This window comes from Eucyclogobius newberryi, unplaced genomic scaffold (genome assembly GCF_026437365.1).
Source record: "Eucyclogobius newberryi isolate DKJ021-1_F unplaced genomic scaffold, fEucNew1.0.hap1 SCAF_20, whole genome shotgun sequence".
Classification (NCBI taxonomy): Eukaryota; Metazoa; Chordata; class Actinopteri; order Gobiiformes; family Gobiidae; genus Eucyclogobius; species Eucyclogobius newberryi.
Genome location: NW_027315835.1, coordinates 6,588,973 through 6,614,965, shown reverse-complemented (window position 1 = coordinate 6,614,965; position 25,993 = coordinate 6,588,973). Strand labels below are relative to the sequence as shown.

Here is a 25,993-nt window from a genome sequence, read left to right as displayed (position 1 = left end):
TTCTATACATACATATATACTAACAACAAAAAATAAGCAATCATTTTTGAATTTCCATGGTAGAAATGTCAGCTATTTTGCGTGTCTGTGACAAAAAATGGAAAAAGTTGTATTTTTCTAGCCTCAAAACTGCATTTAATCTTCACAAAAAGTATAATTTGTGGTCAAGTCTGTCATATATCTGTGGAAAACATGAACATCCACATTTCTGTCAATATCTGTCCAGTAAAATTTAAAAAAAACTGAATTTTTCTCTCATCAAAAATCTGTCATAATCTCCAAAACCTAAAAAAATCAGGTGAAATACAACATTAAATCGCTTTCACTTTGACTAAACCGCCTGGATTTGTCGTAGTCTGTGACATTCCGAGGTCAAATCCACAGTTTCCACTTCACTTTTTGCCTCTCTTCGTTCACAAACTTTTAAAATCTCCGTCGTCTAAAAACAAACACAACATTCCACACGAGCGCCGCGTTTATTTTCCCAATAAAACCCTGAAAAAGCCTCATAACATTTGCACGTTCCTCCGACGCCGACACCAGATAACCATGATTCGCACAAACTATGCAGAGATATTGCACGCGTCGTATATTACCGCCTTTTGTCGCATCACTCGAGTTTAATAATGGCGCGTTTGAGTCCATTGTTGACGCTTTATTGAGGTCACGCGCGCTATCGCCGCATCTGAACTCAAAGTGGAGGTCACGCCGCAGATATTGGCTTTCATTTGACGGGATTTGGCTATCGACGCCAGATATTAAACCTCTTTTTCTTTTTCCCGCCGTGTCGCGCCGCGCGGATATTGTAGCCGTTCCCCGTGTATTTACCGTCGTGTTAAATATGCGTCGCGGTCTTTTCTAATATCCTCTGCTTTGGGGCGAAAGTCGGCGTTATCTTCGGTTCTCGGATGGTGGTTTTTTTTTGCGCGCGGGCGTCGTGAAAAAGCGTCGTAAACTTGTCGTGTTATTTGACCCGACGCCGCGCGATAAACAGTTCGATGGCGGCGGCGTTTTGTCCTTTCGACCTTTTTAAAACGACGATGTTTTTAAAGGCGCGCGGTGGAACTTTGCGCGGCTCAAACGCCATCACTCGCTCCAGAGTTACGTCCGAACGGGTGTTCCGTCGCGTCAGAAAAAAGCTTCGTGGTCGTTTTCGGCGGACAAAAAGAAGAATTTGTAAACTTGGAGCGTTCTTCGTTGATAAATTGCAACTTTAAATGAAGTGAAACGGTTCAGAGTCACTTGTGATCACGCGCCGCGCGGACATTTACGACATAAGTTGCATTTTCTGGACTCGTCAGCTCGTTAGCGTACATGTAAAAAGCTCGGAGTAGAGCCGATGCTCCTCTGAATCAAGATAAGCTGAGGGACTTTGGCGTCTGCTCTGGAGCCTCGACGACGCCCTGGGGGTTTTCCACTGGGCGTTATCACCAGAGGCAGAAGAAACTAAATAAATACTATATAAACTTTTTTTTCTTACAATCCATGTTGCGTCATTGAAAGAGTGGGACGACGGGGGCTAAAACAAGATGATTAAACTTTTCCCAATCGCTCAAAGTTCACGCTTAAATCATCTTTGAAACATATTTGAACATTTGTCACACATTTGAACCTTAAACCACAGGAGACAGTTTGAGTGATTTAAGGTGACGTTTCGCTCACATTTAGCCTGAGTCTTGGCATAAACACGCGCGCGGGCCAAACGGTTAATATTAGCTTTATTTTCCGGTTTCAAATATCGCCGTGACCCTCACGTGTCGCGGGGCTCGCGCTGTTTTTGTTTTCTCTTACGCAAGGCGACGCACGTGCGTCAGTGAGCGCGCAATGTGACGCAGCAGCCGCGCGCACGTGGGCTGTTGTTTACTTCTCCCAGGAACGAGCCGCAGAAAGAGGAAAGAGCAGAGAAGAGGAAAGAGCAGAGAAGAGGAAAGAGCAGAGAAGAGGGAGAGAAGAGGAAAGAGCAGAGAAGAGGAAAGAGAAGAGAAGAGGGAGAGAAGAGGAAAGAGCAGAGAAGAGGAAAGAGAAGAGAAGAGAGAAGAGGAAAGAGCAGAGAAGAGGAAAGAGAAGAGAAGAGGAAAGAGCAGAGAAGAGGGAGAGAAGAGGAAAGAGCAGAGAAGAGGAAAGAGAAGAGAAGAGGAAAGAGCAGAGAAGAGGGAGAGAAGAGGAAAGAGCAGAGAAGAGGAAAGAGCAGAGAAGAGGAAAGAGCAGAGAAGAGGGAGAGAAGAGGAAAGAGCAGAGAAGAGGAAAGAGAAGAGAAGAGAGAAGAGAAGAGGAAAGAGCAGAGAAGAGGAAAGAGAAGAGAAGAGGAAAGAGCAGAGAAGAGGGAGAGAAGAGGAAAGAGCAGAGAAGAGGAAAGAGAAGAGAAGAGGGAGAGAAGAGGAAAGAGCAGAGAAGAGGAAAGAGCAGAGAAGAGGAAAGAGCAAAGAGGAAAGAGCAGAGAAGAGGAGAGGAAGGAGAAGAAGAGAGGGGGAAAGAGCAAGAGCAAAGCAGAGCAAAGAGGCGCACATGTTGACGTAGAGCGGGGGGTCTGCGCGTTCGGAGTTGTTGTTCGGAGCAAAGTAAGTACAGTTTGTCCTCTTGTCGTGTTTTTCCTCTTTGTTCTCGCTCGTTTCACGTTCACGCGTTAAACCTTCAAACTGCGTGAATGTCCCGCGTTTGTCGCGCGGTCGCGGCGTTTTGAAGCCGCTTAAACTTAAACGTGTTTGTTTGATCAGACGCAATCACGGCTCTGAAAGCGGAAGTGCTTTGTTTTGAACAGGATGTACGCGAAAAGCCTCGTGATCTAGAGTATGGATTTGATTATTTATGAATGATTATAAACCTTTAGTAGTTTTGTCAGTGCCAGTTCCAGGGAGGGCATCTGGTTTTAAAGTGTACGGCTTAATAAACATCAATGTTTCAATAAGGGCAGAAGAAGGAAGAGGATTTATTGTACGCGCCTGGAATTTCAAAACAAAAGCACAGCACGTTTGGATAACATTCTGCATCGTAAGTGACAAAAATCCGATTAAAAGTGACCAAAATGCCACTTAATGAGACTAAAGCATGACTATAAGTGACAAAAACAAGATTAAAGTGACCTAAATGTTACCAAAAGGACTATAGCACAGCCAAATGTGACTAAAGGTGAGCAAAACGCAACTTAATGAGACTAAAACATGCCTATAAGTGACAAAAATGTGACTTAAAGTAACAGATACATGACAAAAAGAGACAAACATGACTTTAAGTGACAAAGACGCAACCAAAAGTTAATATAAGTGACCAAAATTCCACTTAATGAGACTAAAGCATGACTACAAGTGACAAAAACGTGATTTAAAAATTACAAAAATGTGACTAAAAGTAACAAATACATGAAAAAAATAGACAAACATGACTATAAGTGACAAAGATGAGACAAACGGTGACCATAATGTGACCATATGTGACTATAAGTGATGGAAATGCCACTTAATGAGACTAAAACATGACTATAAGTGACTCAAAGCAACAAAAACGCAACCAAAAGTGACTAAACTGACTAAAAGTGACAGACACATGACAAAAGGAGACAAACATGACTATAAGTGACAAAGATGTGACAAAAAGCACAACTAAAAATGCAACTTATTGATACTAACGCATGACTATAAAGGACCAAAATGTGACTAAAAGTAAAATAATGCTGAAAATAATGCGACTGTAGGTGACGGATATGCCCCTTAACATTACTCTAAGTGCCAAAAACACAATTAAAAAGTGATTAAAAGTAACAAACACATGACTAAAGGAGAAAAACATGACTATAAGTGATAAAGATGTGACCAAAAGGACAAAAGCACAACTAAAAGTGAGAAAAACACAACTTAATGAGACTAACACATGACTATAATGGACCAAAATGTGACTAAAAGCAACAAAAACACAACCAAAAGAGACTAAACTGTGGCTAAAGGTGACAAAAACATTCTGAAACACGTGTAATTCTTTTATTAGTCCGTCAGTTCATATTTCAGTCTTTTTTATCAATCCTCCTGCATGAGTGTAAAACATGACCTTTGAACAGAACCCTTTATTTCAAACGGTGCAGCTCCAGTTTCTCTGTTTTGCTTCGTGTTCTTTAAATGGACTGTTTTATTGTGTTTTTACCGGTTCCTTCCGTGTGGTTCCGGCAGACCATGACGTCGGCGCTGCAGTTCGGGAGTCTGTTCGCTCACTTTCCTCTTGGCTTCAGAGCTTCGGACGGTTCCTCCTCCAAAGATGTGAAACGAGAAGAAACGGAGACGCCGGCCGAGTTCATCCAGAGGCTCAGGTTTGTGCCACGAGGAAGACGGAAGACGGAAGACTGAATACTGAATACTGAATACTGAATACTGAATACTGTAGACTGAATACTGAATACTGTGTGGATTTACTTTAACTTTAGACTGGCCAGCACTGTTTTATCCATGTTTTTACTGCCTATTTCTTCACCTTTTTGCCTGTAATTGCTGAATAATCCAACAGCAAGGCCCACAAATGGAGGATTGTACTGTTTACCATATTTTTGGAGTATAAGTCGCACCGGAGTACAAGTCGCACTGGAGTATAAGTCGCACCAGCCAAAAAATGCATAATAGAGAAGAAAAAACATATATAAGTTGCACTGGAGTATGAAATACAGTTGCAAGTGTGAAAATAACAAATAATATCACATATAAGTCGCTCCGGAGTATAAGTATATCAGTATAAATATAAGTATAAGTCGCGCCCCGGCCAAAACTAAGAAAAGGGGTGCGACTTATAGTCCGGAAAATACGGTACTCATTCGAAATGTTGCTGCGCCGATGACAAACTGGGAATGACACATGGACACACAGAGTTTCAGTGATAAAAAACATACATTACCTCAAGAAGCTCGGAACCAATATATTTATAATAGAGAGAAAACAACTGGATATTAAATTATATTAAGGTTAACGTTTGACCAAATAATGACATAAACGTGACTAAAAGGGACAAAAACTTGACTAAAAGTGACAAAAATTTAACTAAAAGTGACAAATACGTAACTAAAAGTGAGAAAAGCATAAAAATAAGTAATTAAAATGCAACATAAAGTGACAAAAAATTTACTAAAAGTGAAAAAAAAGACTAAAAGTGAAAAAATCCTGACTTAAAGTGAAAAAACTTGACTAAAAGTGACAAATATTTACTAAAGGAGCCCAAAGCATAACTGACAGTGACTAAATTGCAACTAAAAGTACAAAAAAAAATCTAAAAGTGACAAAAACATGTCTAAAAGTGACAAAAACATGAGTAAAAGTGACCCAAAAAAATTTGTCTTTATTTTTGTCCATTTTTAATTCGTCATCTGTTTTGTGGCGTCTTTTCCACAGGAGAGTGACGGGTTTGAAGAAAGAGGACGTGTTCTGTGACCTGCGAGTGCCAGAGCAGCTTCAACACGCCAAAGACGACATCAGCGTGGTTCTACTCACAGGTCGTTGCCACGGGAAACCATACATTCTGCATGAACTGCTGTGATGTCACTTCCTGTCATTTTTGTACAGATTTTTCAACATTTTCTCCACAAATACCTGCTCGATTGGTGTAAAACTATAATTTATATGTACAATAGGTACAAATACACCAAATAAAGTCAAAATTAGAACATTGTAAAAACATGTCATGGGCCCTTTAATTTCTTCCGGTAATTTTCAACTTTTTAAGAGGCAAAATGATCACAAATGAATAAGCGATGTCCTGGTTTGACTAAAGATGGCGTCCGCGTCCTCCCTCAGGTCACGGGATCTTCTGCATCGACGTGAAGACCTGGCGAGGAACGCTCTCGGTCCAAAACGCAAACTGGCAGATCCAAGTCAAGGAGGAGGAGTCGAGTTTCACCAACACCCGCATCGAGCAGACGGAGGACGCGCTGCGAGTCGTCACGGTAACAGCCTCCGCCTTTTCACATTTACACGGCCACAAACGGAAACCACACCGCAGAGTTTGAATTGTTTAAAGTGCCCCCTACAGGTCGGACGACTCATTGAACTAAAATTAATATATTTCTTTTATAAAACGGATTAAAAAATGATCTCAGAATAGCACATTTTTTAGGTTTATAATTTCACTTCCTGTTTGTAATTTATGACATCAAGCGGCCCCTACAGGTTGGACAACTCATTAAATTAAAAATCAGTTAAGATAAATTTTTAAAATGCAGTTACGAGAAATTAGTTTAAATTTTGCAAAAAAATTACAAAAATGTTATATCATCAATAGCTCATTTTTTTAGGTTTATAATTTCACTTCCTGTTTGTAATTGATGGCATCACAGTAGGAAATTACCCAGCAAACACTGGGCCAAAACTCATCTAATGTCACAGTTTTTTTTATTTGACAAATAAAAATATATGAGAGTGACTTTATTTAGTTGAATTCATGTTTAGAGTGATTAAAAAAGTTGTTCCTTTGTGTAAATTCTGCATAAACTGTCCCTGGTGTGATGTCACTTCCTGTCATTTTCTACAGATTTTTCAACGTTTTCTCCACAAATACCTGCTCGATTGATGTAAAACTATCATTTATATGTACGACAGGTAAAAATACACCAAATAAAGTAAAAATTAGAAAATCGTGAAATCCTGTCATAGGCACTTTAAAAGGAATAATAGAGGATTTTTGTCGCACAATCAGAGTCTCATTTCCTGGTGGCGTGGACAGCTCAGTAGTTCTCTCACATGTCAATCATCATTCCTTCAGTTACAGGACAAACATGACACAGAGAAAGACTCAGAGGGGACGAGAGATGATGCGATCGAGCTGATAAACAAACGCACGTGTAGAGGCGGAGCTGATGCGTGCTTTGTTTGATCATGTTAATGCGGGTTCTAGAGATAAAGTGGGGCTCTTCATTTGAAAAGGGGGCGTCGTGTCAAAGGGGGAGGAGCAGGTGCACAAACGCAGCTGTCGCCCTCAGAGGAAACTGAAAGTGTAGAACGGAAGAGTAATACAAGTCAAATATTGCAGTAAAATAAATCTAGACAATGAAAAAAAAAAAAAAAGTTGTTTTCTTCTTATTTTTTACGATTTTTAAAGTACTGTTATTTAGTTTTATTAAGCAAATGGTTCATAGACAATACAGGCTTCAATCAGTGCCATTTAAAACGACAAATAAAGCTCACTTTTATGTTTGATTTGAACAGTTGGGCCTCATTGCCTTTCATCAGCGCCACTATAGTATTAAAACTTTAAAACACGTATAGTTTACAGTCACCTTAAAGGGCCCGCGACCGTATCTGGTGTTGTACTAGTTATGACACGGTTTGTTTGCAAAGTCCCTGTGGTAAATAGTTATTGCAGTTTTTTGTCTCAGTTTGTGAAGAAAGTGTTAAAAATAAGAGGGGATAATTACAGGAAGTCCCCCTGTGATGTCATCAATGTGCGACAAAATGCGGGCGCAGTTTAACGGACACGCTTTTCTGATGGTTTAAACAATAAAACAACAAATAAAGGTGTCGTCAGGTATTGTCATCTATAAAATCATGACCATTGTGTGATTTATATGGATTTGTCGGACGTTGTTTACAGTACGGTTGCTAGGTAACAGTCGTGGTCGTCGCCGCCGTACGTCCAACCAGGAAGTAACATTAGGAACGTCGCCCAAATGGTCAAAACGGGGTGGAAAAAGGTTTGAAGTAAAATCTTACATATATTCATGCTGACGGAGTTTGTGTGAAATGTACTTGTCACATGTACTTTAACGATGAAATGTTCTGCGTTTTTACATCTGATTGTACTTCGGTGCTCGGCAATCCGTGTTTTTAGTGTCCCAGATAAATAACGGCGCCATTTAAAACCAAAATAGTCAAAATGTCCTCCTTTTGAACCCAAAAACCGCATGAGGATTGGCCCATGTGGTTTGAATCCTCTGTGTCGTTCCCCCGCAGGAAAAGACCCGGGCCCTGTGCGCTCACCTGAAGCGCGCCGGCGTTCCGGTTCGGGACCGCCTGTTCTTCCCCCGCGTCCTCTTCCTGTCGCCGGACCTGGACCTGGACCCGTCCCTGCGCGACCGGCCCGAGATCGTGCCCCAGCCCCGGCTCCAGGACTTCCTCGGCTCCTTCAGGGAGGGCTACGTGGGCTGGATCTCGGACGCGGTCACACCCGCCTGGATCTCCGGTACGACGCCCAACGCAAACCAAACCACGCGCCCGGTGCATCGTTAGACCCGCGACAGTCATCAATAATAATCTTGACATCTCCCCGGGGTCGCGACATGACTTGGAAGATGTCGATTTTATAATTATGACAATGTATTTCATGTGTGTTGAATTAAAAACTGTATATTTTAGTGAACGAAAGTCAAATTACTTAATAAGCTACTGAAATAAACCTGATTTTGAATGTTTTGCAACTCAAAATGATCACAGACGACGTTATTTTGGGGGTCCCGGGCCGAAATGTTTGAGAACCGCTGCTCTAGCTCTCAGCCGGGCTCTTTGGACCAGTGGAAACGTGGCTGTGGTGTAATGACACTGTTCCTCCTGTAGGTGGCCTGTCGTACTCTCAGCTGGGCTCCGTGCGCTCGCTCCTGGCCCGCGTGGGGACCTGGGACGTCCTGGAGCTGAGGAGCGGCGAGCGGCTGCGGGGCGACGTCCAGGACTGCCCCTTCATCGCCCTGGACCGCGCCCTGACCGAGACCCTGGAGTTCGGCCGGAGCAAGGCCCTGTCCGCCGATACTCTGTGGGCGCTGCTCGGGCACACGCCGCAGGTAAGGGGCGGAGACGGGGGCGGAGACGGGGAGGGGGGGAGGAGCAGAGACAGGGGGCGTGACCAGTCAAGTGCAAAAATCGATCGTGGTCGTATTTTCATCATCGCAATCGTTTTTTGGGACTAAACTGACTCTAAAACCTCAATGAAAAGATCGTTTATGACAAAGACGGTGGTATTTATTCTTTTTATTCTCATTTATTTGCGTGTTGATGTATTTTAAAAGCCTCAGTGGATCCGGCCTCGCTTGAAACGACCCGAATCCAGAACGTGGATCTCATTTTGACCCGTTTGAAATGCTCAGTTTGACGTTCAAACACGTCACTGGCTCCGAGCGAAATGAAGATTAAAATCCTAAATTCCAGTCAAACATTTAGAGTTTTGAGCTTCTCTGTTTCTGTTTCCCCGTCAGAGAACGTAGAGCTCGTTAGTCACAGTTTATTCCCTTTATATTCATTATATTCGTTCATACCACAAAAACCTCAGCTTTAAACAAACCGATCGAGCGCGATTAAACCTGGAGAAAGTAAAAACGCTTCATTTCTGAGCGCTTATTCATAATAAGTTTAAAAATGTAGTAAAAACAAACAACTAATCAATTTGTCGAGGGAATATTTGCCGGATTAATGGAATTGAAAAATAATGTTTGGTTTAGTTCTGAACGTGTTCTTCTGGCGGTGGCCAGCAGGAGGCGGTAGCAGGTCAATGTTATGCACAAAGACTCTTTAGTCTTTATTATCTTATTTTTATTGAGGTTTTTTTTTTACTAACATTTGTTTTAGTTTGTGTCCAGATTTATTCAATAACTCGTTTTAGTTTTTAGTTTGAAAAATATCATTTAGTCAATTAAATCAAGTTTTAGTCAAACTAAATGTTTTAACCCCTCGTGATTCCAGACGATTCATCCTCAAATAAAGATAAAATAATCATAATCATCATCATTATTTTATTATTATGATTATTACTATGAACTATTATTATTATTATGAATTATTAGTATTATATTTAATTATTATGAATTATTAACATTATTATCACTACTATTATTATTATTATTATTATTATAATTGTGTAACATTATTATCATTATTATTATTAACATAATTATTATGAATTATTAACATTATTATTATGAATTATTACCATTAGTATTAAGAGTGAATAAGTGATTTTGGTGGTTAAAGGAGTAAAGCTGTTGGACTTTTTTTGTGTTTTTGACTCTTTCAAAACTCAAGGTAAATTCACTAAAAATGTGTTTTATGGACTTGTAATAAAGTCATAAATCCACATAAAAGTCCTGTTGAGTTCTGAGTTCAGGATATTCTTTTTAGTAGTTTTTGGAGAACAAACTGAGCCCGACGAGCTTTTTTTTTATGCCTTTAACGTGCTTTTATCGGCCGTGGACAAAAGGGAATAAATGAAGAGAAAGTATGAACATAAACACACCTGATTCTTAGTCTGCACTCCTTTCTTTTATTCTGTTTAGTTTAGTTTTCATTATTTCACACTTTATTTGACAAAATAGCTCATTGTCTCATGTAATTTTAGTCATAGTTTTAGTTTGACTTTTAATTTTGTTTTTAGTCAGCCAAAATACGACATTGACAAAAACAAAACAAACACTCTGGACATTTCATGCTTACTTTAAATATTACTAAAATACAATCATTTATATCACTATATTTATATTTTCTGTTGCCCTTGTTTTTGGCTTAAATTCACATTTGTCGACAGGAAACGTCGAGTAAAACGTTACGTGATTCCAAAGACCCCAAAATGAGCAGTAATAATGATAATAAAGGACTCGTTGCCTCGGTAACGTTGGTCATTATCGCCAAAATGGCTCCTTCACTTCTTGTCCGAACATTTGTTTGTCTCGGCTGAAGCTCACCGTCGTGAAAACGGACTGAAGTAGACAGGAAGTGGAGCTGAATCCCTCTGTGATGTCATCAGTGTGCGACACAGAGACAGTTTAAACCATGGTTGGACTAAATAAAGGTGTTTTATGGTGTTATTGTGTCAGATCAGAACTGTTGTGTCATTTATGTGGAGTTTGGCTCTTGTTTACAGTCTGGTTGCTATGGTAACAGCTGTGGAATCACCTCTACCTGTGTCATATTTGTGCTCACGTCCAACCAGGAAGTACAATTATAAACTCAAACTAGGACAAACGGGCAAAATGTTGAGTCAAATCTGAAATATAATTGTCTTTTAGTGAAATGTGTCGTTTAAACTGTCGTATGGACTGTAGTATTTTTAAAGCAGAACTAATAAGTACCTGTGGGGATAGAGCTCCCCCTGCAGGTCCCATGTATAATAAATTCTTTCTTTCTTTATCATAATAAGTCAGTATAATCACTCACACATATTTCACGTTGCCAGATATGAAACAAAGAGCCAGGGTTTCTCAGGAGAGTTTGTTTTCAGGTTGGCAAACGTTACAAGGCTGGTTTTCCGCCCCGAGACAGCAGGGGGCGACGACAGACACCCGAAAATACAATCACAGGGACTTACTACGACGTTCAACAGGTCAATACTTAGTTCTGCTTTAATATTTATGACAGTCATATCTCTAATTCCACTGCTTTGGAAAGAGAATCCACTGAAATCAATAAATAAGTACGACTCAGTATCTAGTAAATATCCTGAAGTGTGAATCTAAACTTCAAACCCACATTAATATCCCGAATATCCGTGTCATTTTTACCTGAAGTGTGAAACTGGGAGTCGTTTTACTGCTTCATTAAACTATAACGATTATCTGAGCTCGGCGCGTCCTCGGCGTTCCACGCGTTCAATCGCATCGCGCGACCGCCAAAAGACGCAATTCCATCTCCCGGCGTCAGAAAAACACACACACTCGACGGGGAAGATATAATCGCTTTAAAGTTTCTGAACACAAATCTGTCTCTATGGGAGCCAAACTTTGCCTCCATTTCTATAATTGCAACGCGGCTCTCCAAAAAACGGCGAGCATTGCTAATCATTGTTCCGAGAGTTTGTGTAGGAAGGCGCTAACGGCGACGCTAACCATTCAATTATGAGCGACGCTGGAGTGCGCGCATTACGCTGGAGAAGACGGCCCGTCCTGCGCGCGCTGGCTTTGATTACATTTGCGCGACGCGTTTTCGTGGAGGACTCTTGCCGACGCGGGCGATGTGGCGAAGCGGCGGTTTTCCGAGGGCCCTTCACTTCCTCTTTTGTTAATTGAGTTAAACATCGGCCGACCGGGTTCACTCGGCGGCGAACGCGGCCCACCACATTTGAATATAGATAAAAGAACCTGGTGTGTTTTCAGCGGGAGTGAACTCGAGCGCGCGGCGGCGTTAGTGCGGATGAGATTCTGCTTTTCTTATGATGAAAACACCAGTAATAATTGAATACGTTCTTGAGTTTAAAGCCGCACTGTGTAACATTCAGTAGGTGTCGTATCTTTTATCAGAAAATACTTAATTTCTTCTGAAAATGGTTAAATATCAGTCTCATTCTGTGTAAAAGGTTCAGACCAATCACAGAGCGGCGTTACGATTCAGACCAATCACAGAGCGGCGTTACGATTCGACTAATCACAGAGCGGCGTTACGATTCAGACCAATCACAGAGCGGCGTTACGATTCAGACCAATCACAGAGCAGCGTTACGATTCAGACCAATCACAGAGCGGCGTTACGATTCAGACCAATCACAGAGCGGCGTTACGATTCGACTAATCACAGAGCGGCGTTACGATTCAGACCAATCATAGAGCGGCGTTACGATTCGACTAATCACAGAGCGGCGTTACGATTCAGACCAATCACAGAGCGGCGTTACGATTCGACTAATCACAGAGCGGCGTTACGATTCAGACCAATCACAGAGCGGCGTTACGATTCAGACCAATCACAGAGCGGCGTTACGATTCAGACCAATCACAGAGCGGCGTTACGATTCGACTAATCATAGAGCGGCGTTACGATTCGACTAATCACAGAGCGGCGTTACGATTCAGACCAATCACAGAGCGGCGTTACGATTCGACTAATCACAGAGCGGCGTTACGATTCAGACCAATCACAGAGCGGCGTTACGATTCGACTAATCACAGAGCGGCGTTACGATTCGACTAATCACAGAGCGGCGTTACGATTCAGACCAATCACAGAGCGGCGTTACGATTCGACTAATCATAGAGCGGCGTTACGATTCGACTAATCACAGAGCGGCGTTACGATTCAGACCAATCACAGAGCGGCGTTACGATTCGACTAATCACAGAGCGGCGTTACGATTCAGACCAATCACAGAGCGGCGTTACGATTCGACTAATCACAGAGCGGCGTTACGATTCGACTAATCACAGAGCGGCGTTACGATTCAGACCAATCACAGAGCGGCGTTACGATTCAAACCAATCACAGAGCGGCGTTACGATTCAGACCAATCACAGAGCGGCTTTACGATTCAAACCAATCACAGAGCGGCGTTACGATTCAGACCAATCACAGAGCGGCGTTACGATTCGACTAATCACAGAGCGGCGTTACGATTCAGACCAATCACAGAGCGGCGTTACGATTCAGACCAATCACAGAGCGGCGTTACGATTCAGACCAATCACAGAGCGGCGTTACGATTCAGACCAATCACAGAGCGGCGTTACGATTCGACTAATCACAGAGCGGCGTTACGATTCAGACCAATCACAGAGCGGCGTTACGATTCGACTAATCACAGAGCGGCGTTACGATTCAGACCAATCACAGAGCGGCGTTACGATTCGACTAATCACAGAGCGGCGTTACGATTCAGACCAATCACAGAGCGGCGTTACGATTCAGACCAATCACAGAGCGGCGTTACGATTCAGACCAATCACAGAGCGGCGTTACGATTCGACTAATCATAGAGCGGCGTTACGATTCGACTAATCACAGAGCGGCGTTACGATTCAGACCAATCACAGAGCGGCGTTACGATTCGACTAATCACAGAGCGGCGTTACGATTCAGACCAATCACAGAGCGGCGTTACGATTCGACTAATCACAGAGCGGCGTTACCATTCGACTAATCACAGAGCGGCGTTACGATTCAGACCAATCACAGAGCGGCGTTACGATTTAGACCAATCACAGAGCGGCGTTACAATTCGACTAATCACAGAGCGGCGTTACGATTCAGACCAATCACAGAGCGGCTTTACGATTCAAACCAATCACAGAGCGGCTTTACGATTCAGACCAATCGCAGAGCGGCGTTACGATTCAGACCAATCACAGAGGGGCGTTACGATTCAGACCAATCGCAGAGCGGCGTTACGATTCAGACCAATCGCAGAGCGGCGTTACGATTTGACTAATCACAGAGCGGCGTTACGATTCGACTAATCACAGAGCGGCGTTACCATTCAGACCAATCACAGAGCGGCGTTACGATTCAGACCAATCACAGAGCGGCGTTACGGTTCGACTAATCACAGAGCGGCGTTACGATTCAGACCAATCACAGAGCGGCGTTACGGTTCAGACCAATCACAGAGCGGCGTTACGATTCAGACCAATCACAGAGCGGCGTTACGATTCGACTAATCACAGAGCGGCGTTACGATTGAGACCAATCACAGAGCGGCGTTACGATTGAGACCAATCACAGAGCGGCGTTACGATTCAGACCAATCACAGAGCGGCGTTACGATTCAGACCAATCACAGAGCGGCGTTACCATTGAGACCAATCACAGAGCGGCGTTACGATTCAGACCAATCACAGAGCGGCGTTACGATTGAGACCAATCACAGAGCGGCGTTACGATTCAGACCAATCACAGAGCGGCGTTACGATTCAGACCAATCACAGAGCGGCGTTACGATTCAGACCAATCACAGAGCGGCGTTACGATTCAGACCAATCACAGAGCGGCGTTACGATTCAGACCAATCACAGAGCGGCGTTACGATTCAGACCAATCACAGAGCGGCGTTACGATTCAGACCAATCACAGAGCGGCGTTACGGTTCAGACCAATCACAGAGCGGCGTTACGGTTCAGACCAATCACAGAGCGGCGTTACGATTCGACTAATCACAGAGCGGCGTTACGATTCGACTTATCACAGAGCGGCGTTACCATTCAGACCAATCACAGAGCGGCGTTACGATTCAGACCAATCACAGAGCGGCGTTACGATTCAGACCAATCACAGAGCGGCGTTACGATTCGACTAATCACTGAGCGGCGTTACGATTCAGACCAATCACAGAGCGGCGTTACGATTGAGACCAATCACAGAGCGGCGTTACGATTGAGACCAATCACAGAGCGGCGTTACGATTCAGACCAATCACAGAGCGGCGTTACGATTGAGACCAATCACAGAGCGGCGTTACGATTCAGACCAATCACAGAGCGGCGTTACGGTTCAGACCAATCACAGAGCGGCGTTACGATTCGACTAATCACAGAGCGGCGTTACGATTCGACTTATCACAGAGCGGCGTTACCATTCAGACCAATCACAGAGCGGCGTTACGATTCAGACCAATCACAGAGCGGCGTTACGATTCAGACCAATCACAGAGCGGCGTTACGATTCAGACCAATCACAGAGCGGCGTTACGATTCGACTAATCACAGAGCGGCGTTACGATTCAGACCAATCACAGAGCGGCGTTACGGTTCGACTAATCACAGAGCGGCGTTACGGTTCAGACCAATCACAGAGCGGCGTTACGATTCGACTAATCACAGAGCGGCGTTAAGGATAAATGATAGTTTTACACCGATCGAGCTGGTATTTGTGGAGAAACCGTCGAACAATCTGTAGAAAACGATCACAGCGGTTGTAAAGCCGAAAACGCCGCTTTGTGAGAGCGAGCAGGACGGATTCAAACGCCCACGTCAGCGCTCTCTCTGCGCGAAAGTGACGCACTGCGGCTTTAACGTGGCCCAAACCTCAACACGCGCCCTTTATTTCGGCTCATTTCTTGTATAAAAAAACCCTCTTGACTCTCCGTCCGTCTGTTAAACATCCCGTAAACTGGTTATCACACACTTGTGCCATTGTCCCGCCGCCGTCTGCTCCATTAACGACCTCCGTAATGCACCCGCCCCCCCCCCCCCCGTAATGTGCCCGCCCCCCCGGTAATGTGCCCGCCCCCCGTAATGCGCCCGCCCCGGGGTCGCTCTGCGTGCGCCGCGGGCCTGTTGCGGTTAAACATGTTTGAAAAATGGAATCAGGCGAAGATCGTAACCTTTTAAGACGCGACGACCAGACGACCAGAGCCAATGAGAAGGAAGGACACGCCTCTGTGTTTTTAAAGCCGCTTTATCAGGCTTTATGGAGAGGCCGGTTTCCTGTCGGCTCGAGTTTACGGTGGTTTAATGAACAGATTAGATGCAGATAATACGTCAACGATAGACGATACCGTAGTTTCCGGAGTATAAGTCGCACCAGCCAAAAAATGCATAATAGAGAAGAAAGTGCAAGTTGCAAGTGTAAAAATAACAAATAATATCACATATAAGTCGCTCCGGAGTATAGTATATAAGTATAAATATAAGTATAAGTCGCACCCCGGCCAAAACTATAAAAAAAAAAGTTCGACTTATAGTCCGGAAAATACGGTACATATTGTGCACTGTTTGTATCGTTCTTGGCCTTTAAACTCGTGTTTTAGAACTTAAAATAATAACGTTTGTACTGAAAACTACATGTGACCTTCTCAGTCCGACGTTCCCACTTCAGGATTTGTATTTGCACTCTATCTACAGGCAACAGAGGGAATTACCATGGGGAAATAAACAAAAGCTAGCTCGCTATGCTAATGCTAATGCAATGAGTACAAGGCTGAATTAGGATCAAGTCTAAACTTCATGAATATTAAATGTCAATGTCACAGCATTTTTATTATTTTAATTTGATTTATTGATTTATATTTTTATTTTTTATTGATTTGATTGATTTGATTTGATATTGGACGAACCTTCAAGTGCTCATTTTCAAACACCTTTTAGAACAATTCCATTCAAATAAAACATTATAAACTGTCTCAGTGGCTGTGAGTGGAGCATAAGAACATCAGACGTCCACCAGGTTCAGCTCAGTCTGATGTTTTACACAAACTGGACCGTCCAAAACAGGTTCGACCAATCACAGAGTGGCGTTACAGTTCGACCAATCACAGAGCGGCATTACGATTCAGACCAATCACAGAGCGGCGTTACAGTTCGACCAATCACAGAGCGGCGTTACGATTCAGACCAATCACAGAGCGGCGTTACGATTCAGACCAATCACAGAGCGGCGTTACGGTTCGACTAATCACAGAGCGGCGTTACGGTTCGACCAATCACAGAGCGGCGTTACGGTTCGACCAATCACAGAGCGGCGTTACGATTCAGACCAATCACAGAGCGGCGTTACGGTTCGACTAATCACAGAGCGGCGTTACGGTTCGACCAATCACAGAGCGGCGTTACGGTTCGACCAATCACAGAGCGGCGTTACGGTTTGACTAATCACAGAGCGGCGTTACGGTTCGACCAATCACAGAGCGGCGTTACGGTTCGACTAATCACAGAGCGGCGTTACGGTTCGACCAATCACAGAGCGGCGTTACGGTTTGACTAATCACAGAGCGGCGTTACGGTTCGACTAATCACAGAGCGTCGTTACGGTTCGACCAATCACAGAGCGTCGTTACGATTCGACCAATCACAGAGCGGCGTTGCGATTCGACCAATCACAGAGCGGCGTTACGATTCGACCAATCACAGAGCGGCGTTACGATTCGACCAATCACAGAGCAGCGTTACGATTCAGACCAATCACAGAGCGGCGTTACGATTCAGACCAATCACAGAGCGGCGTTACGATTCTGGACGTTGGACCTCCACAGTTGGACTTTTAATGTGCTAAAATGTGCTAAATGTTCAGAGGAGCAGCTTTAATTCTGATCAAACCGAAGCAAATCGTGTGCGAGGAAAAGAAAGAAACTATAATAGACGTATTTGAGCCGTGGATGTGACGTTTGGCCATAAATGACTCACATTATTGTTGAAGTCTCAAGTTTTCTCACGATCTCGACAATAACGGGCGAAGAAGCAGCTGTAAAGGACAAAAGAAAAGGCTCTAAGTTTCATTCTCCCGTTTGTGACGAGCCGTTTTATGAACGATCTGTTGAGTTTTGGGGCCAAAAGGTGAAGTGGGGCCCCGAGGCGAGTGAAGCTGAAACCCAAACCACCGAGGCATTTACAGAGTTTTCACCTGAAAGTGGAGGAGGAGATGAGGAGGAGGAGATGAGGAGGAGGAGATGAGGAGGAGGAGGAGATGAGGAGGAGATGAGGAGGAGATGAGGAGGAGATGAGGAGATAAGGATGAGATGAGGAGGAGGAGATGAGGAGGAGGAGATGAGGAGGAGATGAGGAGGAGATGAGGAGGAGATGAGGAGATAAGGATGAGATGAGGAGGAGGAGATGAGAAGATGATGATGAGGAGAAGATGGGGAAAATATGAGGAGGAGATGAGGAGGAGACGAGGAGGAGATGAGGAGGAGATGAGGAGGAGATGAGGAGGAGATGAGGAGAACGCTCTGACACTGAGACTCAAGAACTGAGTTTGACTCGGGTTCATCGCCTCAGGCTTTGTTCATGTTCAGCCAAGACTGAAAATCTATCTACGGACGTCAAGCTCTTTAAGAGGACTAAACCAGGGCTAAACCAGGACTAAACGGGGACTAAACGGGGACTAAACCGGGGCTAAACCGGGGCTAAACCGGGGCTAAACCGGGGCTAAACCGGGGCTAAACCGGGACTAAACCGGGGCTAAACCGGGACTAAACCGGGGCTAAACCGGGGCTAAACCGGGACTAAACCAGGTCTAAACCAGGTCTAAACCAGGACTAAACCAGGACTAAACCAGGTCTAGAGGAGCGCATGAGCCGGTGGAAAAGTAAAATGGGTCAAATGGAGGTTTAATGACGTTCTCAAATGGCACAGAAGCCGTCGTGTCTTGTTGGAGGTTAAAAAAGCACTCATTTCATCTGAACAGACACTTTAGAGATTAATCTGACATTCTTCTTTCATCTAAACTTGTTTTAAAGGTCATGACCTCAGATTGACTCACACACGGCAAAAAAATAATAATTGAGGTTTATTTTACTGAACTCTGAGCTGGAGGCCTGGGGCCACGTGGAAATACTACAGCACAAACCACATTTAAACCACTTTTAAGAAGAGAAAAGAAAATGTGCAGATTTTTAATACGAGTATGATTTATGCAGCAAAATGGACAAGAGAATAGGCTGCAAAATGAACCGCAAATAAGTAAAAAATGGACCGCAGAGTTCTCTGAGTACTCACGTGAACTCTGAATACTCACGTGAACTCTGAGTACTCACGTGAACTCTGAGTACTCACGTGAACTCTGAGTACTCACGTGAACTCTGAGTACTCGCGTGAACTCTGAATACTCACGTGAACTCTGAGTACTCACGTGAACTCTGAGTACTCACGTGAACTCTGAATACTTACCTGAACTCTGAGTACTTACGTGAACTCTGAGTACTCACGTGAACTCTGAGTACACGCGTGAACTCTGAGTACTCACGTGAACTCTGAATACTTACGTGAACTCTGAGTACTCACGTGAACTCTGAATACTCACGTGAACTCTGAGTACTCACGTGAACTCTGAATACTTACGTGAACTCTGAGTACTCACGTGAACTCTGAACACTCACGTGAACTCTGAGTACTCACGTGAACTCTGAGTACTCACGTGAACTCTGAGTACTCACGTGAACTCTGAGTACTCACGTGAACTCTGAGTACTCACGTGAACTCTGAATACTCACGTGAACTCTGAATACTCACGTGAACTCTGAATACTCACGTGAACTCTGAGTACTCGCATGAACTCTGAATACTCACGTGAACTCTGAGTACTCACGTGAACTCTGAGTACTCACGTGAACTCTGAGTACTCACGTGAACTCTGAATACTTACGTGAACTCTGAGTACACGCGTGAACTCTGAATACTTACGTGAACTCTGAATACTTACGTGAACTCTGAATACTCACGTGAACTCTGAGTACTCACGTGAACTCTGAATACTTACGTGAACTCTGAGTACTCACGTGAACTCTGAATACTCACGTGAACTCTGAGTACTCACGTGAACTCTGAGTACTCACGTGAACTCTGAATACTCACGTGAACTCTGAACACACGCGTGAACTCTGAGTACTCGCCAGACGCAGCTTCCTTCCTGATCCGATCATTTGAAGGTTGTAATGACGAGTCTTTGATGATCCGGGTTCACATCTGTCAGACTGAACGTCCCTGTGACTCGGGCTTAATTTAATGTGAAACGCAGCCGTTCAAAGGAAACGAGATATTTATGATATTTAGAGGAACGACACGAGACGTTTATGGTTTCTCCTTCAGCACGTCGCTCCAACCGCTCAGGCATTATAGTATTATGTCTGCAATATGGCCTCAAGCAGGTCTGAACCAGACTAAAACCAGACTAAACCAGGTCTAAACCAGGTCTGAACCAGACTAAACCAGGTCTAAACCAGGTCTGAACCAGACTAAACCAGGTCTAAACCAGGTCTGAACCAGACTAAACCAGGTCTTAACCAGGTCTAAAACCAGACTAAACCAGGTCTAAATCAGGTCTGAACCAGACTAAACCAGGTCTAAACCAGGTCTGAACCAGACTAAACCAGGTCAAAACCAGGTCTGAACCAGACTAAACCAGGTCTTAAACCAGACTAAACCAGGTCTAAATCAGGTCTAAGCCAGGTCTAAACCAGGTCTAAAACCAGACTAAACCAGGTCTGAACCAGACTAAACCAGGTCTTAAACCAGACTAAACCAGGTCTAAATCAGGTCTAAGCCAGGTCTAAACCAGGTCTAAAACCAGACTAAACCAGGTCTAAACCAGACTAAACCAGACTAAACCAGGTCTAAACCAGGTCTAAGACCAGGTCCAAACCAGGTCTTAAACAGGTCTTAAACCAGACTAAACTAGGCCTTAAACGGGGCGAATACCAGACTAAATGTTGAAAAATAAGCTTTTAAAATGACAGGAAGTGGAGCTGAATCCCTCTGTGATGTCATCAGTGTGCGACACAGAGACAGTTTAAACCAAGGTTGGACTAAATAAAGGTGTTTTATGGTGTTATTGTGTCAGATCAGAACTGTTGTGTCATTTATGTGGAGTTTGGCTCTTGTTTACAGTCTGGTTGCTATGGTAACAGCTGTGGAATCACCTCTACCTGTGTCATATCTGTGCTCACGTCCAACCAGGAAGTACAATTATGAACTTTACTGTGGACAAACGGGGGAAATGTTGAGTCAAATCTGAAATATAATCGTGTTCAGTGCGTCTCAGTCTAAACCGTCCCGTGTGACTCGTCCTTTTTGCCCCGCCCCCTGTCGCCCAGGTGACGGTGAGGATGTACAAACGCGGCGCTCGCGGTTGGCTGGGCCGCACCCTCAGCGCCACGGCAACGATCCCGTCCAGCTCGTGCGTGGTCTTCGTGGTCAGCGGAGACGAGGCGGCGTCCAGAGTCCCGGTCAGCGCGGTCCACAGCATCAGCCTGAGCGTGTGACCGCTACGAGCTGAAGACACGCCCACGAGCTGACCTTTAAGTGGAAACGTGTAGAAAATGGTCAAAACTGCGTCTCCGAATGATGTAGATTTACAAAAGAAAATTCTCTCTTAATTTCAACGTTTGGATTATTCATTTTATTATTTTATTTCCCAGAATTGTGTTTTGTGCTAAAGAGAATCAAAATAATTGTTTATAGAGTGAATTTTTTATAGTGATTTTTCATTTAAAAGACGTGTTTTTTTTGTTTGTTTCTTTGGTTCAATCCAAACACTACAAATATTTAAACTTGTTTTTTCACCTCAAGTGCCTTTTTACGCAAGTTCGTTTTGTGTGTACTTTTTGAACGTGTAAAGAGAACATACTTATAAGCTATGTCCTTATTTTTTTCTGTTTTCAATGGGAATTTGTCAAAAATGTGATTCGGTTAAACAAAAAAACACAAACGACAAACTTTACAAAACCTGCAAAAATATTTCATTTTCCGTGTGTGTTTTTTTTTACATTTACGACGACTTTCCCGTTTATTTGTCTTTTCTTTGTTGTGAAACGTGTAAAAAAAAGTGTAAAAAGACTTTTGAACAGGATTCAAACTGTAAACAGCTTTATTAACACCTCCGACACACACAAAGACTGCGACGTACTCAAATTAGCACAGCTGCAGCGCTAACCGGCACGCACGCTAGCCCGCGCCCCCGTCCGTTAGCAAGCGGCTGCGGCTACGCTAACAGCTAGCAATCGCGTTTACGGCGTCTGGCGGCGTCCGAAACGAGGTTACTCCACTCTGGATCGGCCAGTGCTTTCCGCTAATGCAATACAAGAAGCTACGCGCGCAGATGCTATCCGCTCCAGATAGCATTATGTCGTACTCAAGCTAGCCGTGTTTTTAGCGACGTTACCTGGAGCTAAACGGCTCTGTCTCCAGTCCGTTTCCCGGGGTTTTCAAAGCCGATAAACGCTCATTCACTGCAAAATGGAAAAGGGAAAATGACAGAATGACTTAAATTGAGAAGCGTTAGCTATCGTCGCGTTTTGGCTAACATATTATGGCTAACATATTTGACATAATTTCACTATAGAAACAAGTTTGTGTGTGAAATTCAAAAGGAAAACAGTTTGTATTTGTATTTTAATAAGAAAGTTTATAGTGAAATCAATTATTTTTAGGCTATTTCTTAATAAATAAATAATTAAAAAGCAGCTAAAAGTGTCTTGCCAAAGGACACAAAAGCCGTCTTGTTCCTCAATGAATTAGTAAATTAATTTGAATTCGATAAATGACTTAATTCTACTTAAAATTGTTAATTAAAGTCGTTTTAGTTGCGTCGTTATTAGTTTTGCAGTGATCAAATGTAGTACTCAGGAACGTTTCACTGCACGACATGTCAGGAAATGTCGCCGCAGACGACGTTTTTTACTTTACGAGCCGGGTCAAGTGCAGAGGAGCCGGGTCAAGTGCAGAGGAGCCGGGTCAAGTGCAGAGGAGCCGGGTCAAGTGCAGAGGAGCCGGGTCACGAGCCGGGTCAAGTGCAGAGGAGCCGGGTCGCGCGTCTGATGCTTCCAGAATGTTCTGTCGCATCTTTATGAGTGTTTTTAACTGTAAAAATCTGGTGTTGAAATAAAAATCTGCTTGAATAAATGCAATGGATTTATTTTCTGCTTCTGTAAAAAAACGTCTCAGTCGTGATTTTGTTTCTTCTGTTTAACTATAATGACATAAAACACTAAATGTATCAAAGAAACGGGTAAAAAAAGAGTTTGGAATCAAAAACAACTTATTAAAAACATAGCTAGCTTGAACTTATTTTTATTTTAAGTATAAATATGCAGATAAACGTAACTCTTAGTGTTTTTCCAAAAACTTAAACATTTGAAAAAAAATTGATAAATTTTTTAAATTATATTTTCAGTAAAGTATATTTACTTCAAATCACATAGAACTAGAAAAATCACTTGTTTTGGCCATAAATGTCTGTGAAAAGTGAAGATTTATTTAAATAAGTGCATTTATCTCATGTTTATCAAAAATGTCTTAAAACAAAATAAGTCGGACATTTTGTCCAGATTTAAGTGAATAAATGTCATTTGCAGCAGCGGCTCATTCAAGACATGTTCAGCCCTGTTCCCCTCCTCCTCTTCTCTTCTCCTCATCCTCTTCTCCTCCTCCCCTCATCCTCTTCTCCTCTTCTTCATTTTAACTGCTTTAGTTTCTTGGACCTTTACATTTTAATCAGATAAATGGAAGAGGAAAGCGACTGAGCCCGGCCCTGACCAGAGGAGGAGCAGGTATCCGTGGTAACCGTGGTAACCGAGTTAACGAGGTGAAGCGCTCGATCAGTGCAGATGAAACCAGGCAGGAGAAACAGAAACGACTCAATTAAAGTCGTTTCAATCAAAGGGGCTCGTGGTCAAAGGGGCTCGTGGTCAAAGGGGCTCGTGGTCAAAGGGGCCCGTGGTCAAAGGGGCTCATGGTCAAAGGGGCTCGTGGTCAAAGGGGCTCGTGGTCAAAGGGGCCCATGGTCAAAGGGGCCCGTGGTCAAAGGGGCTCATGGTCAAAGGGGCCCATGGTCAAAGGGGCCCGTGGTCAAAGGGGCTCATGGTCAAAGGGGCTCGTGGTCAAAGGGGCTCGTGGTCAAAGGGGCCCATGGTCAAAGGGGCCCGTGGTCAAAGGGGCTCATGGTCAAAGGGGCCCGTGGTCAAAGGGGCTCATGGTCAAAGGGGCCCGTGGTCAAAGGGGCCCGTGGTCAAAGGGGCCCGTGGTCAAAGGGGCCCGTGGTTAAAGGGGCTCGTGGTCAAAGGGGCCCGTGGTCAAAGGGGCCCGTGGTCAAAGGGGCCCGTGGTCAAAGGGGCTCGTTGTCAAAGGGGCTCGTGGTCAAAGGGGCCCGTGGTCAAAGGGGCCCGTGGTCAAAGGGGCTCGTGGTCAAAGGGGCCCGTGGTCAAAGGGGCTCATGGTCAAAGGGGCCCGTGGTCTAAGGGGCCCATGGTCAAAGGGGCCCATGGTCAAAGGGGCCCGTGGTCAAAGGGGCCCATGGTCAAAGGGGCCCATGGTCAAAGGGGCCCGTGGTGACTCAGTCTCAGTCTCAGTCATGTCGTCTCCCGGCAACCGTCGTCTTTTTGTGTCTGGTTGTTGATAATGCGATATCCCGGCGATCCCCGTCACGGCCTCGTAAACACGCCGTTTCCAGGACGAAGACGCCGCGTCGGGAAAAGTCGAGAGATAATCCACAAAACGGGCGAAAATCACGTTACGCTCGGATCAGTTCTGAGTGTTTTTGATTCCGTGGATCGTGTCCAAATCTGTCAACGACGTATCAATTACTGAGCGCGTAACGTTATTTACTCGAGCCTGTTTTCTATCGCTCATGAGGCAGCGAAGACGGGACGAGAAGAGGCTAAAAACACAAAAATATACGATTCTTAGAAGATTTAACGTTCAATTATGAGACAAAATTGATAAAATAGTCATTCAAAAATGCGCTTTAATGAGCTTTTAACCGTGCGTTTCCTCAGCATTAGTTGTCGTTAATCCCGTTTTGTCCAGCAGCTGAGGCTCGAGCGCACGCAAAAGTCCTGTTTGCACCTTCCCCTTAGCCCCGCCCACATCCCTGCACGCGTGTGGCACGTGTTTGAAAATGTCACGTAGTCTCTTTAAGGATAAAAACGTGTAAAGCCTCGTACAGATAGCGGCGGCCGAATCGCGCCCGACGCAGAAGTTGAGCGCCTGTACATTAGAAAGACAAACGCCCCGGACTCATGACCGTAAAATACACTCAGCAGCAGACGTGTGTCTGAGTCGTCCTGCACATGCTCAGTGGAGTCGAGGCGTCCTGCACATGCTCAGTGGAGTCGAGTCGTCCTGCACATGCTCAGTGGAGTCGAGTCGTCCTGCACATGCTCAGTGGAGTCGAGTCGTCTGCACATGCTCAGTGGAGTAGAGTCGTCTGCATATGCTCAGTGGAGTCGAGTCGTCCTGCACATGCTCAGTGGAGTCGAGTCGTCTGCACATGCTCAGTGGAGTCGAGTCGTCCTGCACATGCTCAGTGGAGTCGAGTCGTCTGCACATGCTCAGTGGAATAGAGTTGTCTGCATATGCTCAGTGGAGTCGAGTCGTCTGCACATGCTCAGTGGAGTCGAGTCGTCCTGCACATGCTCAGTGGAGTCGAGTTGTCCTGCACATGCTCAGTGGAGTCGAGTCGTCCTGCACATGCTCAGTGGAGTCGAGTCGTCTGCACATGCTCAGTGGAGTCGAGTCGTCTGCACATGCTCAGTGGAGTCGAGCCGTCCTGCACATGCTCAGTGGAGTCGAGTCGTCCTGCACATGCTCAGTGGAGTCGAGTCGTCCTGCACATGCTCAGTGGAGTCGAGTCATCCTGCACATGCTCAGTGGAGGAGTTGTGCTGTGTTGCTTTTCTCGTGGTGTAAATGGAGTTTAATGTTGGACCATGGCTTTGGTTTATTAACTTTACAAAGCCCAAAAGCGGAGGTGATGGGCCCCGGGGCCCGTCTGGGACCCGCATATACTTCAGAGCTGAGCAGAGTTTAGTCAATATCATTATTTGCTCCAAGAGCTGCGTCTAAAGATTTTTTTTTCTCTTGCGGGTTTGTTTTGGGTCTTTTTCCGGCTCGTCATCTCTGATTGGCTGCTGCGGCGCATCTGCTG

General features: G+C 44.4%; 1 protein-coding gene across 1 annotated transcript; it reads left to right on the top strand.

Moving 5' to 3' along the window:
• Positions 1-998: 998 nt before the first annotated feature.
• On the top strand, positions 999-22,977 carry LOC140369468 (uncharacterized). The gene is made up of 8 exons (XM_072456814.1): positions 999-1,127; positions 1,836-2,558; positions 4,158-4,294; positions 5,361-5,461; positions 5,763-5,911; positions 7,914-8,142; positions 8,514-8,734; positions 21,166-22,977. The coding sequence occupies exons 1-8, from the start codon at positions 999-1,001 to the stop codon at positions 21,331-21,333; spliced, it is 1,857 nt and encodes a 618-aa protein (XP_072312915.1). The 3' UTR covers positions 21,334-22,977.
• The last annotated feature ends 3,016 nt before the right edge of the window (positions 22,978-25,993 follow it).